Raw genomic sequence first — 14,715 nt, forward strand, 5'->3', positions numbered from 1 at the left:
AATCTACCGTCCCGTTCCTTTAAAAAAATCTACTGTCCTAGCGCCTAGCGTATTCATGTGATTCTAGGCGGATCTTCCCCTAGCAGGACAAGTGGCTACCCAGGAACTTAGTGAATAATTACCCCATCAGGAAATGGGGATTGATTAATCCACCCACCCATTTACCTGTTAACGAGAAAACAATAGCACCAAGTGCATAAACGGGTGTGGGTATGGTTTTGTAGGACCTACACCTGTAACCAACCCAATAAATAACCCTTATTTCATATACAGTAAAATGTTACTTGGCACACCGGCATTTTGTCTTGCTTTTTGTGGATCTGGGGCTCTAGGTTACCCATCATGTGCACTTTTACCCGTGTGAATGTGGGATTGAGAAAGAACTATACCCAAGTACTCCCTCCGTATTCGTAAAAGAAGTCGTTTAGGACAATGTTTAAGTCAAACCTTGGGAATATAAATCATAAATAACTCTCAATTTGTTGAGTTTGAAAATATAAAAATTATATGAATAGATTTGTCTTGAAAAATACTTTCATAAAAGTATACATATATCACTTTTCAATAAATATTTTTATAGAAACAAGAAGTCAAAGTTGTGTTTTGGAGACCATGTCGCTGTCCAAAACGATTTCATTTACAAGTACGGAGAGAGTATGTATTTAGGTCCTCCAGTTGGAGGGTTTCTTCATTGTGGAGATTGGTTTTAGGGTGGCAAAATCTAAACGAGAATCCTCATGCTCAGTAGCTTGATTTGAAGAGAAAAAATCGGCCTCCTTGCTACTGCTGCATGCATGCAAAATGAGTACCAACTAGTTTCTTTTTCTTTTTTCTCATCACTTTAAATTTTTTTTCTCCTAGACTGCTTATCCGATTTACGATCCGATAGTACCATTGAATTTGTTGCGATTAAATCTTTACAATAAGATATCACATGATTATATTTTGATAAAAGAAAAATATATGGTTCAGACCGTTAAAATTTAATGTTTCATATGTGATAGCGATTCAAAGTGTGAATTCACTGTGTTTCACAAAATTTATTTAACTCCTTGCCCCTACTCTCTAACCATGCATGCATGTATTTAGCAACCTTCAAAATGATTTTTTTCCCATAAACTACTTATCTAATCTACGATCCGATAGCACTGTTGTATTTGTTATAATTAAAACTTCACAACAAGATAGCACTGTTGTATTTGTTATAATTAAGACTTCACAACAACATATGTTTCAGTCCGTTAATACTCAATGTTTCATAAGCGATAGTAACATGTTTCACTGTGTTTCACAAATTTTTTAAATGCTCCAGTGACTGATTATTTTTGTTTTACCATATATAACTTAATGTTTCACTAGTGGTCAACCGTAACTTTTGACCAACCGATTTTCTTTAGAGGATCGGGCGCCGATTTGGAGGTAAGTCCAAATCTAACGGCCGTAGACACATTGCCATATAACCATGAGAAGTTGTGGTAGATACGGCCCATTCTTCCACTAAGGTAACTATAGGGTCATATGAATGGAGAGATTAGGATTGATTAAATCATGCTCCATTACTATACCCAGACCTCAACAATTGAATAGTTCATTCATCTTAAGAAAAAAAAAAGGAAATTGAATAGTTCTTAACAAATCCTGAACATTTGAATATAATAACATTCAGCTCAAAACGTCTTCCTTATAATCTGAACGAGAACTACCAGCAAACAAATTGCATCCGTAGCATTTGATTCCTTCAATTATGAAATGTTGCAGATTGAAACAAGGAAATCATTTGATCTTTCTTTTAGATACTTCAACATTCAAAAGAAACAACTTGCAGATTGAAAACGAGAAAAAGAAAACATTTGAGCTCCCTTTTAGATGGTGCGGCTTGCAGTACGAGAGATTTCCAGGTACCATAAACATAATGAGTGCGCCTCTCTTTTCTTCCATAATCCATCTGAAGATTGTGACTCACCTTTTGCACATTAGCAGCTGCACTGCTGTGGCTGATTTTGCCATGTACTAGCGATTGCCAATAGAACAGTTGTTATGGATCCAAAACTCATATAGGATCCCATTGAAACGTAAGAAAAGAAAACAAGAAACACATTGCGTTTGGGCATAACAGTACGAAAATTTGAAGAACGCATTGACAGGCGAAGGTATGCCATCTCAAGCTCTTGAATTGATTTATGTTTTACAAAGCTGACCGTCTCAGATTATGCTCCCGGAGGCCGGAATTACATTTATAACATACACAATAAGGGTAGCAGGTATATAAAGCATTGCAGTAGGTAGAGTGAGGACAGAAATAAATATCTCCACTTGACGTCGAATAAGCGTAGAGCAATCAAGTGTTGAGGTTCTGGAACAGCTCAGGCAGATGGGCGTTCGTGAGCTTGGTCCGGCGTGTGATCTCACGCTGCTTCTTCTTAGGCTTAGCCTTGGGCTGCACCCCATTGATCTGTGCTGCAGCCCGCCGTTTAGCTGTGTTGGTCATGGGCTTGATGCCATTCTTCTGGAGCTCCTTCTCGATATCCACCATGTCCCGCGGTAACTCCATCTCCCGGAAGAGCTGCTTCAGGTCATCGTCGACCTTGATCTTTGCCTTTGGGTCGTTAGGATACACAATGTCCTCCTGGGAATCCATGTTCGATAACAGCCAAACTTCACCTGCTGCCTTCAGTGCCTATAGAACAGCAGTACTCAGATTACCAATTGTTGATCATATATGAAGTAGGTTGCACGCACATTTTGACTACTAGATTTGCATGGCTCTAATCTGTGTCGGGACAATACGCCTACATAGTGCAAATAAGGCCAAAAGTATCTAATAATGGCACAAATGAAGAGTACAAGAAATGTTTTTAAAAATGCATCTATGGACAGCTTTATGGACAAAGATCTTGCAGGGCTGAACTCCCAATATTATACATTTCTGTTTTACTATTGCAAGGAAATTTCTGGAGTTCACACAGACATCATTTTCATGATAGATACACATTGAAAAGACATAGGACCTAAAATAACTTTCTGTAAGGGGCGTAAGTATATTTCAACTGTATCATGCCAATTGAATTTTACCAAAAGAATGGACGTAAAGCAATAATTGGCAGATAAATCCAGTCTTGTACTACCATTAACTGTACTCAGGATGCGCTCGTTTCAGCTTATAGGATTAGATTCTCCTCGTTTTCCATTAGCACGCTTTTCAAACTACTAAACGGTCTATTTCGTGCGAAAACTTTCTATAAAGAAGTTGTTTAAAAAAATCCAACAAATTTATTCATCAAAAATTTATATATTAATACTTAATTAATCATATGTTAATCACATTTCTCGTTTTACGTGCGGTTAATCAGCCCATCCTAACTACTGAAATGAGCACACCCTCAGTGTGATATTCCAGAAACTCAGGGGAGGAAAGGAGAAAAGTATTCAGCATCTTAGGGAGGACAAACAAGGATCCAATTAAAAACTAAAATGGTGAGCGTTGAAGAACAGTAATATCTAAGACATCGCCTCAAAGCATAATGTAAGAAATTTGGCTCACCTGCAAATCTTCCATTACAGTTGGGTACGCATCCTTGACTTCCACCACAGCAAGACCCTCCGGATACTTTCTTACCAAAACAAGTAGTTGATCTTTTCCCTTCAAATCATGCTTGGACTGCACGTTTATCAACAATGATTAACGCGTGAAACCGTAGAAGTAAATCAACTTCAAACAAGATGGGAAGCCTATGTAAACTTAAGACTAAACATTTCTGATGTTCTCCCATAAATAATTGTCATCATTATATCATTTTCCCCGAAACAAGCATTAAAGAAAAACATTTCATCATCAATTACAAATTCCATGGTCATGACAGGTTTAGCTTGCCACACCAGTGATTAATAGTCGAAATGCAATATGATATTAAGGCATTAAGCAATACTTCTGAATTAATTATGTTTAGTGGGGAACATAGGATGAGAACCATTAATATTATTTCAGGTAGGAAGGATAGACAATTGGGTAAATATACCAATAAAACAAGTATTGATGTTAGCAAGACTAGTAGTTACTGGAATAACAAACTTCTTTACCTTGTAAGAGAAACGTCTCCCATCATAATGTACTTTAGGATTGTTCCTCAGACTGTCAAAGACAGACTTATTCCCATGGATATCAACATAAGTTGTTTCATTTATTTGCTCCGCAGTAAAAGCTTGTCTTGTCTGCAGATTTTGAAGACATCTCAGTTACAACAACAATACGCAATACAGCATTGCTATTTATAAGGAAGTTCACAAAACATTTGTTTTGCTATCATTCATGAAGACATTGGTAAACCATTTTGACAACTATAACTAAAATGCAGAAAATGGACCAGCGCGGAAATCATCATAGTGCTCTTTAATACTGTGATTTTATAAATTACATAAGTTACTTTTAACAACTTTTGTAGCTACAAGTTGTATGGGTTGTCCCTTACAAATTTTCTTCCTGAGCATATAATCCTGGCTGCACCACTGTATGCAGCATTAATGCAAATTAAATGTGTACTTCACATATTGCTTATAATAGTTATTGCCAATGCATCCTTGTATCTTTAACCAGATATCAACATGCACATCATTGTTGAACATAGAATAAGCAGCAAGGCACCAAATTTTGCATATCTGAATTTGCTGGCTGAGTATCTTGCATGCACCAAGGGGTGTGAAACAATGATAAATAACAGAACAAAGCAAAAGGTAAACGTCTTATGCACTCTCATATAATATGTTAACAATTCAGGCTCCATTGATCCAAAAAAAAAAAGAAGTACTAATCAAGGGCATAATATTCTAATATGGTAACAGATTATACAGAACCATTGGCATTTACTGGCATATAAACTCAATCAACATGGTGACTTGCAGGATCATTGGAAGACATTACATACCAGAACTGAGGGAACATTCCTGTTTATACTATTATGGAAAGGAAAATGAAACAAGGTTGTAGCTTAGTGAGATTTACCTTGTACAGCAATTCAATGACAAGTTTGATCTGTGCTCCAATAGGAGATTTCCTAACTGAATTGATGTGTTGTAGCCTTTCTGTATCATTTGAAAACTTAATAGGTTGTGGTGGCCTTGCTGGAGCGGATGGAGCATTAACCGGTTGGGCCCTGTGCTTTGGTTTTGAGGTCGATGCAGCTATGCTGGCCAAAGATGATTGGCACCTCTCTTGCTGCTGCTTAAATTTGGAGAGGCTATCCTTGAGATCCATCTAAAATTGACATGTTTGGTAAGTGATAGGAATAAGAACAAACGATGAATAGAAACAGCTGAACAGGAAAATGCACACTGTTTACTTTGGCCTTCTCAGTAAAACCTATGAGATAAAAGGTTAAAGCACATGGTGTGAATGGACCAAAGCAGGTTTTGACAACAACAAATTAATCAGCTGGTATCTTAACATATTGACAACAATTCAGCTTCAAAGGATAAGCTACTGCAGATAAGCTCAAGACTGCCACCAAGAGACACCACGCAGCCAAAATATACTTATGCTCAAACATTTTCAGTAAAAACTTCCCACATGGTTACTCATTTACGTTCTCGCAACCACATCAATTTCCAATCAATCGTATGCTCCTCCCCGTTGCAAGGCAGAAGCAGCTATAGGCCCTCGAATTCGCGTCCGAAATGGCCAGTCAGTTTCGATGAAAATTTCTGATATGGCTCCTTATTTACATTATTGCAATCACAGTAATTTGGATTTTTGGAAACAATCTCATAATATGGGTACGTCTTGCAGTAAGCCAGCACTAGCTATGAATTTTGTGAGGGAACAAAGTGTCTGTTGTTACTAGTATGGTAAAGGCATATAGAAAAAGCTTCCAGATCTACAAGAGAAGCCAGGGTTAACGCAAATTCGAGGTGACCGAAAAGCGTGCCTAGGGATGAGAAGGACGTACGATTTCGTACGGATGGTCACCGGCGCGGGAGGATTCCGCGCGGAAGCACAGACGCCCGCTGCTCGCGCGGGATTGGAGATCGGCGCGCGGCGGTCGAACTCGAGGTCAAGGGGACGAACGGGGAGATCGACTAGGGTAAAAGAGAGAGAGAGGCCAATCACCAACCGCAAACCCACCAGAAGATCTCGCGCGCTCGCGCGCGCACCAGATCGGGGATCAGCTAGGGTTTCGTACCGGATCAGCTGCGCTTTCCGGTTGGTACGGGTACGGCGGCGGGCGGGCGGAGGCGTCGGAGGAGGAGGGGGTGGGGGTAGAGGAGAGGAGCGCGGCGATCGGATCGGGGATTGTCACCGGAGGCTTCGCCCCGCCGGCGAGCACGGGGTGGGTGGAGGCGGCGGGAGGGGGGAGAGCGCCGCCGCGGTCGCTGCTCGGCCTCTCTCTCGCGGAGAAAGAGGGAGGAGGAGGAGGTGGAGAGAGATGGGTGGTGCGTTCTCTCGTTTCATAAAGGCGAGGCTTCGTTTGCCGTGGTTGAATCCTGGCCGTCCGTTTACGGAGCAACGGATGGGATTTGCGAGAGGGCGTATTACACCGGATTTTAATAATTTTGGTCAAGGTCCTGTTTAGCTGGCACGCCGACCTCCGAGCTCTAAGCTACACATCTCTCCTGAGGTAGAGCCCACAGCCAAACAATTTCTATTTTTCAGCCAAAATGTTTCGATTTCACGTAAAATAGAAGTGGAGCTAGCAGAAATGCTCTCATAAAATGAACTGCAGAAATAAAACTGGGTTTAGTCTGCTTCACAATTTCACTCTAAATCTAAACTCTTAAGTTAAAATTTAAAGTTGGAGTCCAATCAAAAATGCTATAAGGTTATAATTGTCCACACGATACAAAGAAGAGAATTTTTTTTTCTTTTTTCAATTTTCGTGGTTTGGTTGAAACCATATTCTCTCAAATTAATGTCGTCATTTTTTCTCTTTTACTCTTCTTCCGGTAGTGCGCTTTTGTTTTGTTATCTTCGTCTTGTCGATGGCACCTGACTGTGAGGTCACATCCCCTCCTAGGCTGCCTTTTTTTTGGAAGACCATTTTTCTTTTATAGATGTTCCAAAACAAAATAACGCTTGAAACTTTAGCGAATGCCACAAAAATATCAAGGAAACAAATTTTGGGCACTTGAAATATGTTTTTTTAGAAAAACTAATTGGGATTAACTTTAAAAAAAAGCAACATGGAAATTTTTTGGTTTTAAATATTTCATAAAATAATTTATAGTTGCTATTTCATTGTTATTATTCATAGTTCTGCAATACATATATGTGGATAAACGAGATATTTTCATCTGAAATATTTCATTTAAGCTATGAATGGAGACATTGCAAACTAACTAAAAATTTTCATATCATAAAGTGTTTACTCATCCATTAAAAACTAAATTAATAATCATGTTTTCCTTGATTTGTAGAATATCCTTATAATTTTTAGTTACATGAGAACATAATGGTCTTTTAGGAGAAATATATGCAATGGTCAACTGACTTTGACCAAAGATAATATTCTGAAAAAAAAGAAAGGAAAGAAAGGAATTTTTTAGGTTGTGGTCGCAAAAGAGAACTGAATAGCCACTTAATAGTGGCGAAAGAAAGAAGTTAAGAAAATGATGGTGAAAGAGATAATACGGTATTCAAGGAATGGCAAAAGGAGAGCTTTTCCTATAAAGAAAAGGTACTCATGGCCTACTAAAATTTGTTGGATGCAATCAAATTATGCAATCAAGCGTCCATTTCCTCCAAGCGGAAGTTCTGAAAATTCCATATCCAAGCTCTACCTCCCTAATTGAATGTAGAACTTTAAAAATACTAAGAGTATGGTTCAAGCCGTTTCTATTTTAATTAGAAAGAAGAGAATGGGGATGAAAGAAAATTATAGAGATTATAGTTTATTTATGATTGGAGAAAAGGAATGAGCTGTGGTTGATGTGTAATTGGGGAACCCCTAAGGAATGGAGATGACCGGGGCCTCTCTCACAAGTCACAACTAAAATCTCAAACGCGAACACAAATGAAATAATCGAATCTCATATATAAAGAAAAGGAACCACTTATATTCTCTTTTTTTCTTATATATATGAAGAATTATTTCTTGTCCCTTCCATCGCCAATGGTTAGGACTCCGATACAGAGACCTCGTTTGAAACACTATAATTTCACATGAATCAGAAATCCCCTTGTTTCAAAAGAGAACGCCATTGTATCTCATAAGGCATTGTCGTAAGAAAGAGATTGGAGAGAATTGAGGAAGATGTGTGTAATTATTTCTCTTCAAATCCCGTTCAATCCACTTGGTGGGAGAATTAAACGAAAGGGTGAGCAGCGTTTATTTTCTACAGGAATCAATTCAACCCCACCACGAATTACAAGGGGAAGAAAAGAGGCTCAAAGCGGTGGTACATGTACCATCTTCTATGTAACAGAACATAACCGGTAGCACATGCATCCCATTCACGTCTGCAACACTGTTCTCCTGTTTCCCTCAAATCATCTCTTATCCTCTTGTGGATCAAACAGTACTCCTTTGCAACGACCCACAATTTTGGCCCCAACCCCATCACTCAATTTTCCTCAAGAATTTGCTTTTCATGATCAATATCGATAGTGCGATAGTGACTGGTGATCAGTTCAAGTATATTAAAATGAACAGAAAAGGTTCTTGACGAATAATGACACCAGAAACAGCAGCTCAATTGCTAAAGTTCACCTCATCTGATGCTACAGCTCAAATTAATAGCTGAGGAAATTAACTAGTCCAGTAGCCACAAAATTATTCAGATCTTGGGTTAAATACCACATAAGTCCTGACTAAGTTCAGCAACTTGATCAAGGGTGAAAGAAGTACCAAGAGCAGACGGACGACGATGACAGGATTACAAAGTGCTACAAACACTGCACATCAAGTTCTAAGCAAAAGGATAGTTCAGACGAAAAATCCCATTTGGAATGGGGAGAAAACCCGGACGACTAAACCATCGAAGGTCTCAACGAAATTACGCCTCATCAGCGTAGGCTGGCTCGAGGATGGCGGCCTCGGCTTCCTGCACCTCCTTCTCAGTCTTCCTTCCCTTCTTGGACTTGTAGTAGACGCTCATAAAGGTACCGACGGCACCATACTTTTGGCGGCAATGCTCGTAGTGAGAAGCATCAAACATCCTCCAGAAGTCCTTCTCGTTGAGCTCAGATACAGCGTACTGTGGCTGGTAGCTGTGGTTCTCAATCAGCCACTGCTCCAGCCTGTGGACAGCTAGAGCGCCATTGAACTCCTCGCCCCTCAGGACAGCACCAGGAGCATAGTACACACCAACATCGGTGAACATCTGGGCATAGCTAGTGTCACCTTGCCTGTGGTGGTGCTCAAAGCCAGGCTCTGGGTACACCATGGTTTTCACAGGGAGCTTGTAGAGCCGGTGCGGGCACAGCCACAGTGGATAAACCTAATAACAGAAATTATTAGTGAACTGTAAGCAGCAGTAGATTGCAGTACACTAAAATAGTTGGTACAGGCACAAGAATAGTTAGGTGAACTTACATCAAGCCCAAAGATATAAGTAATAGAATGCATGTGCAAGCATAACAATTTATGGCATGGAATATTCATTTCTAGAAGTAGTTATATAATTGAAAAGCCTCGTTTTAAATGCATATTTGATACTTAAACATCAAATATTCGATCCGAAGTGAAACACACCTCCATTTCCTTGTGAACAAACTCAAGAGCATCTCCAACTTTGTACAAGGGAACCAGCATGTCTTGAATCACATGGTTGTCATGGTAGTAATTCCTGATAGATTCACCCTGTGTGGCCTTGAGCAGAGACACCTTTGGTGGCATCAGCCAGCCCAAGAGGAACCTGAACCAGAATTGGTCGCCGAATGGCAAGATCAGCTTTCCCTCCCAGTACAGACACCGGGTGTGACGGTGGTAGTACTCTCTTGTTGGAATGTACTCCACAAACTCACCCTTCTTGAGTGCTGTCTGAGCATGTTGGTAAAACCAAGGCTTGAACCACCACCCAACACAGTTGATCTTATTGCCCTTCTTCTTTGCCTCTTCTTTGGAAGCATAAACACCAGTCATCATGACACCCTCATTTTCTGTGTACACCATTCCCTCAACGAAGTCTGGGACCTTTGCAGGATCACCATCTCGTGGTGCAAACGAATCACAATAACCTTGTGCTATCTCCTTCAGTGACCCTTTAACTGGAGTATATGTGAGCCTCATGTATTCCTTGATGGGAATGAGTTTGATCTCAGCGGAAACAAGAAACCCAAGTGTTCCCTGGGACCAGGGAATGCCATAGAAAAGGTCAGAGTACTCATTATCCTTAGTGGCTCTAACAACTCGACCGTCTGCAAGAACAACTTCCACGGCGACAACAGTGTCAGAGAAAAGACCATAGAGGTGAGAGCTCCCTTCAATACCATACCCATTGATCAGTCCCCCAACAGTAAGGTCATCAAGCTCAGCAACAACTGCAAGGGCAAGGTTCATTGGGCATGTAGCTCTGGTTATCTGGCCCATGTTGACAAGAGGCTCAACCTTGGCAACCATTCTCTCTCTGTCAATCTCAAGAATGTTCCTGAAGGCGGAAAGGTCAACCTCAAAATGCCTAGCACGCTTGTAGTCTACATTGCGCATGCCAACAGCAATCCAGGGCTTCCTAGCTGTGCAAACAAGGCCATCCTTCTTTGGGTTCCTCTGCTTGAGCCGCTTCACAACTTTTTGCACATTGTCATCATGTTCCTTCTGGCGACGTTTCTCAGATTTCATGGCAGACCAGACATCGCCCAAATAGATATTGAAGTAGATCAGAGCGGAAATGGGGAGCACCACAAAGATCACCAGAATCCATCGGAACTTTACCAAGTAGTCCACCAAAACCTTCTTCCTCTTCGGACGAACGAGGGGCTCCTGCAGATCTGCCATGGCTGCAGTCCGGCTCTAGGAACAGAACAGTTCGAGGAGAAAACAGAATTAGTTAGAGTAATTATTTTTATCAATCACCACACTGAAGCTGTATGTTTCTTGAAAATTAAAAAAAAAACAGTAAAAGTGAAAGTGAAGCACATAACAAGAACAGACCCAAAAGATTTTACATGAGAAGATGCCAAAAACAACAAATGTACATGATTATTGATTAATATCTTCTCCGCTGTATTGACACAGTTACATCCATCACACTTCCATTTTACCATCTAAAGTACCAAGTAAAGATGACGCAACAATGTCAAAGGCATATCATTCTTGCACACTGGATAGGTATACCATAATAGAACCTATTTTAAGGGGTAACAGGGCAATGACATGCAGAAGCAAAAAAAAAGGAGGGTGAATCAGTAATGCCATGTCAACATATGTAGTACTAAGATGCAATTTGTAGGATAACTGATCCTCCCAGCTCAACATCCACATCCAAGACCAACCGCCACCTTGCACCATTCATGAAAAATTTCACAACACAACAAGAGACACAAAAAGAATCGACACGGTGTCGACGTCCATGTGAATGCCGCAGCACGCATGCTGTGAGGCTGCCCATCACAACAAAAAGGACCGCGGCATTGCATCGTATCATGCGTTCTCGCTCACATAATCCAACAACAACTGAACCCCCCCCCCCCCCCCCCAAAGCTCACGCATGCGGCGTGAGCACCAATCCATGGCTGGCATGCACGCACGCACGCAGCAAAACATGCTCCCACACGGAGACACCACAGATCTGTTCAGGCGGGGACCTCAGAAACCTCACGGGTTCAGCTAAACCCTCCCCAAGAACCCGAACCAACCAAACCCCCCCAAATCCCTCCCTCGAAAAACAAGCCGCTACCAACACTACCACTACGACTACGACTCTACACCGCAAGAATCCGGAAGAAACGGGACTGGATCCGTCGATCCGAGCGGGAAGAAATCCCCTCAAGGCAATCTCCGGTGGCTCATGAAGCGGCGGGGAGGAGGGAGAGAAGACGAGTGGTATATACCTTGGGCCCGATCCGAACCGGGAAGGAGGAGGAGGAGGAGGCCGGCGGCAGCTCGGCGGCAGCGCCGCGCGGGCGGAGACGGCGAGGCGAGGCGAGGAGCTCGGCCTCACTGCCTCTGCTCTGGCGCCGCTGGTCGGGGTGGGGAGCCGGAGGTGGTGGTGGCGGAGTCTGGGGATGGGGGACTCAAGTAGTGGAGTGGAGCGCACAGCGCAGGGGCGGAAAGGGAAATTCCTTTTCGGCGGTACTACACGACAAGAGATGGCGAACGGGCGAGAAATACGCGGAAATGACTCTTTTGCCCCCCTACTCCCCAGCGCCCGGAAATTCAGCTCAATATTTCACTTTTCCGTTTTCCCAATTTTAAATGGCACTCCGGTACTTCCCTCTCTTTTAAGTGCAGCTATAAGTTTTTCGTCTAATTTTTATCGTCCGTTTTATTTAAATTTTTTTATAATTAGTATTTTTATTATTATAAGATGATAAAATATGAAGGGTGAATAGCTAAAGTGGTCCTCCAAGTTTTATCCAAGGCTCAGTTTAGTCCTTGATGTTTCAGTCTATCCATATTACTCCTTCAAGTTTTTATTTTAGTTCAAACTTATCCTTGAACCAACAACTCTCTTGATAAATGACACTTATACCCCCATCATTCACATATATAAGAGAAAATTTGTATGCTTGATTTTTTTAAGATAATGTATAGTAAATTATGTAAAACGAAAATAAATTATGTACTAGCAAGTGTATACGATAGTAATTGCTTAAGTTTTATGTGCACATGTTGAAATAATGGGAAGTATATCTGCAATGTTGTTTATTCATCTTGGTTTTCTCCCTTTTAGTATATAGTTGTATATAAATTAAGGGCAAAAGGGATATTTTCTAATAGAAATATTGACTTAAAAATAGCCATATGGCATATTAAGTGGGCCCAAGTATGATGTCAAGCCAAAACAAATATTTAGAGGAGCTATGTGGACAAAATAAAACGTGAAGGACCAAATTGAGCCTTCGGTGAAACTTGAGGGACTTAATTAGCTATTCACCCAAATATGAATAGTACTTTTACGTCACTTATGATTTTAATTTTTTTTAAAAAAAATAAATAAGACGGATAGTTAAAGTTGGGCACGGAAAATCATGGCTGCAATTAAAATATGACAGAGGGAGTACTAAAGAATATGCCCAAGATATACCTAAAAATTTATCTCTAAAATTATGTTTTTGAATTTCTAGTTTGATTTTAAGGTGTAAACTAACTTCTAATAATAAAAAATGGAACCACCCCCTAACTACCAACAGATACGGAAAAAAAATTGCTCTGCCCATCGCCTCCCACGCACACGATCTCTCCATGTGGCACCCACTCCTTTCGCCATGTGGAAATTTGGAGCGAGAGTATCTCTCGACTTGTGGAGAGCAAGAAAGGAGAAGAGGATTCTAATTTTTGGATACATCTCTAGGGGGAGTTGTTGAGTAAGCTTTTCACAAAATAAACCTCAATTTTAGAATTGGGTTTCATTTAGGGATATTGTTGGTCATGAACTAAGAGAAGCACATTTTGTGCGCAGCAGAAGTTTGTTCTCCATTTTCGTTAATTTTGAAATGTGCCATAAGTAATATACTCCCTTCGTCAAAAATTTTTTAAAAAAAAGCTTTATCGATTTGTCTCGCAAAAATGTATTTTTAAGTTAGAGCATCTTCATCCCACTTTAAAAGACAAAAATTAGCAATTGTGGATAAAAAAAATCGCATTCATATAGTCTCTCCATCACACTCTCCAAACCATTCGGCCGGCCAAACTCCTTAACTCGTCAAACTTGGCCAACTTACTCCACTTACAATCCACACACCTTCTGTGGGTCCCCTACCTCATATTCATTTTCTTCCTCCATTCGAGATCAATGTTAAAGGTTGCAACTCGGGAAGGTGAGCGGCGGAACCGGCACCGTCGAGAGCGCCTCTCTCTCGACTCTGTCACAGTGGCTGTCACGTCCGGAATTTCTATCCAAAATTCCAAACGCTTACATGTGTGTGAACCCTCGTCCAGGAATCAGCCGAGGCACACAATAATAAATTGATAATAGAGTACAATTATTACTCTAATTAATAAGCGAATAAAATGTCATTACAGAGGTAGATAGTTCCTCTCAATCAATAAAGATCTAAGCAGCGGAAAAAAAAAAAGATAAACGGCGCAGACGACTCCACTCCACAGGCAGCTTGACCAGGGCTACACCTAATCCTCCACACCATCAGCATCACTGTAGAACTCCTCCTCTGATGAATAATTGCAAGGTGAGTATATGACATACTCAGCAAGCCACGCAGCAAATATGCCAGTGCACAGGATAACAAAGGATGGCATAGTAGGGTTTCATTTGCATAAACAACATTTAATAAACATTTCAGAATTTAATAAAATAGTTAAGTAATAATTAAATAATATTAATCCAACGCTATACAACATACCCTGTTGTATAGGCCCAACCATTCTGAACAACCATCCCGGCTGCACAGTTCTATCTCCAAACCAGGAATTAACCATTCCAAACCAGGAGCTAATCAAATTATTACCAGTTATAGCATCTTTTATTATGATGGGAAGTGTGAGACTAATCACGAAAGACATTGTTAGACCCGCCCATAACCGCGGGCACGGCTATTTGAATAGTTTTACTCTGGCCAGAGGTGTACCACTGTACCCACAAGACACAGCCCCACGACATGTCACCATG

General features: G+C 40.8%; 2 protein-coding genes across 4 annotated transcripts; both read right to left on the reverse strand.

Moving 5' to 3' along the window:
- Positions 1 to 2,137: 2,137 nt before the first annotated feature.
- LOC127752855 (uncharacterized) lies at positions 2,138 to 6,407 on the reverse strand. 3 transcript variants are annotated; one of them, XM_052278290.1, is made up of 6 exons: positions 6,174 to 6,406; positions 5,940 to 6,069; positions 4,997 to 5,248; positions 4,078 to 4,209; positions 3,542 to 3,658; positions 2,138 to 2,677 (listed from the first exon to the last, which is right to left on the reverse strand). In XM_052278290.1, the coding sequence occupies exons 3-6, from the start codon at positions 5,246 to 5,248 to the stop codon at positions 2,339 to 2,341; spliced, it is 840 nt and encodes a 279-aa protein (XP_052134250.1). In that variant the 5' UTR covers positions 5,940 to 6,069; positions 6,174 to 6,406; the 3' UTR covers positions 2,138 to 2,338. The 3 variants fall into 3 exon arrangements, with proteins under 3 accessions (XP_052134250.1, XP_052134251.1, XP_052134249.1); XM_052278291.1 differs by lacking the exon at positions 5,940 to 6,069 and having other exon boundaries at positions 6,174 to 6,407; XM_052278289.1 differs by having other exon boundaries at positions 5,940 to 6,406.
- Positions 6,408 to 8,679: 2,272 nt separating this feature from the next.
- Positions 8,680 to 12,145, reverse strand: LOC127752499 (delta(24)-sterol reductase). Its single transcript, XM_052277898.1, has 3 exons — positions 11,978 to 12,145; positions 9,681 to 10,937; positions 8,680 to 9,426 (listed from the first exon to the last, which is right to left on the reverse strand). Exons 2-3 carry the CDS (start codon positions 10,920 to 10,922, stop codon positions 8,983 to 8,985), a joined length of 1,686 nt encoding a protein of 561 aa, XP_052133858.1. The 5' UTR covers positions 10,923 to 10,937; positions 11,978 to 12,145; the 3' UTR covers positions 8,680 to 8,982.
- Between the last annotated feature and the right edge of the window lie 2,570 nt (positions 12,146 to 14,715).

This window comes from Oryza glaberrima, chromosome 10 (genome assembly GCF_000147395.1).
Source record: "Oryza glaberrima chromosome 10, OglaRS2, whole genome shotgun sequence".
Lineage (NCBI taxonomy): Eukaryota > Viridiplantae > Streptophyta > Magnoliopsida > Poales > Poaceae > Oryza > Oryza glaberrima.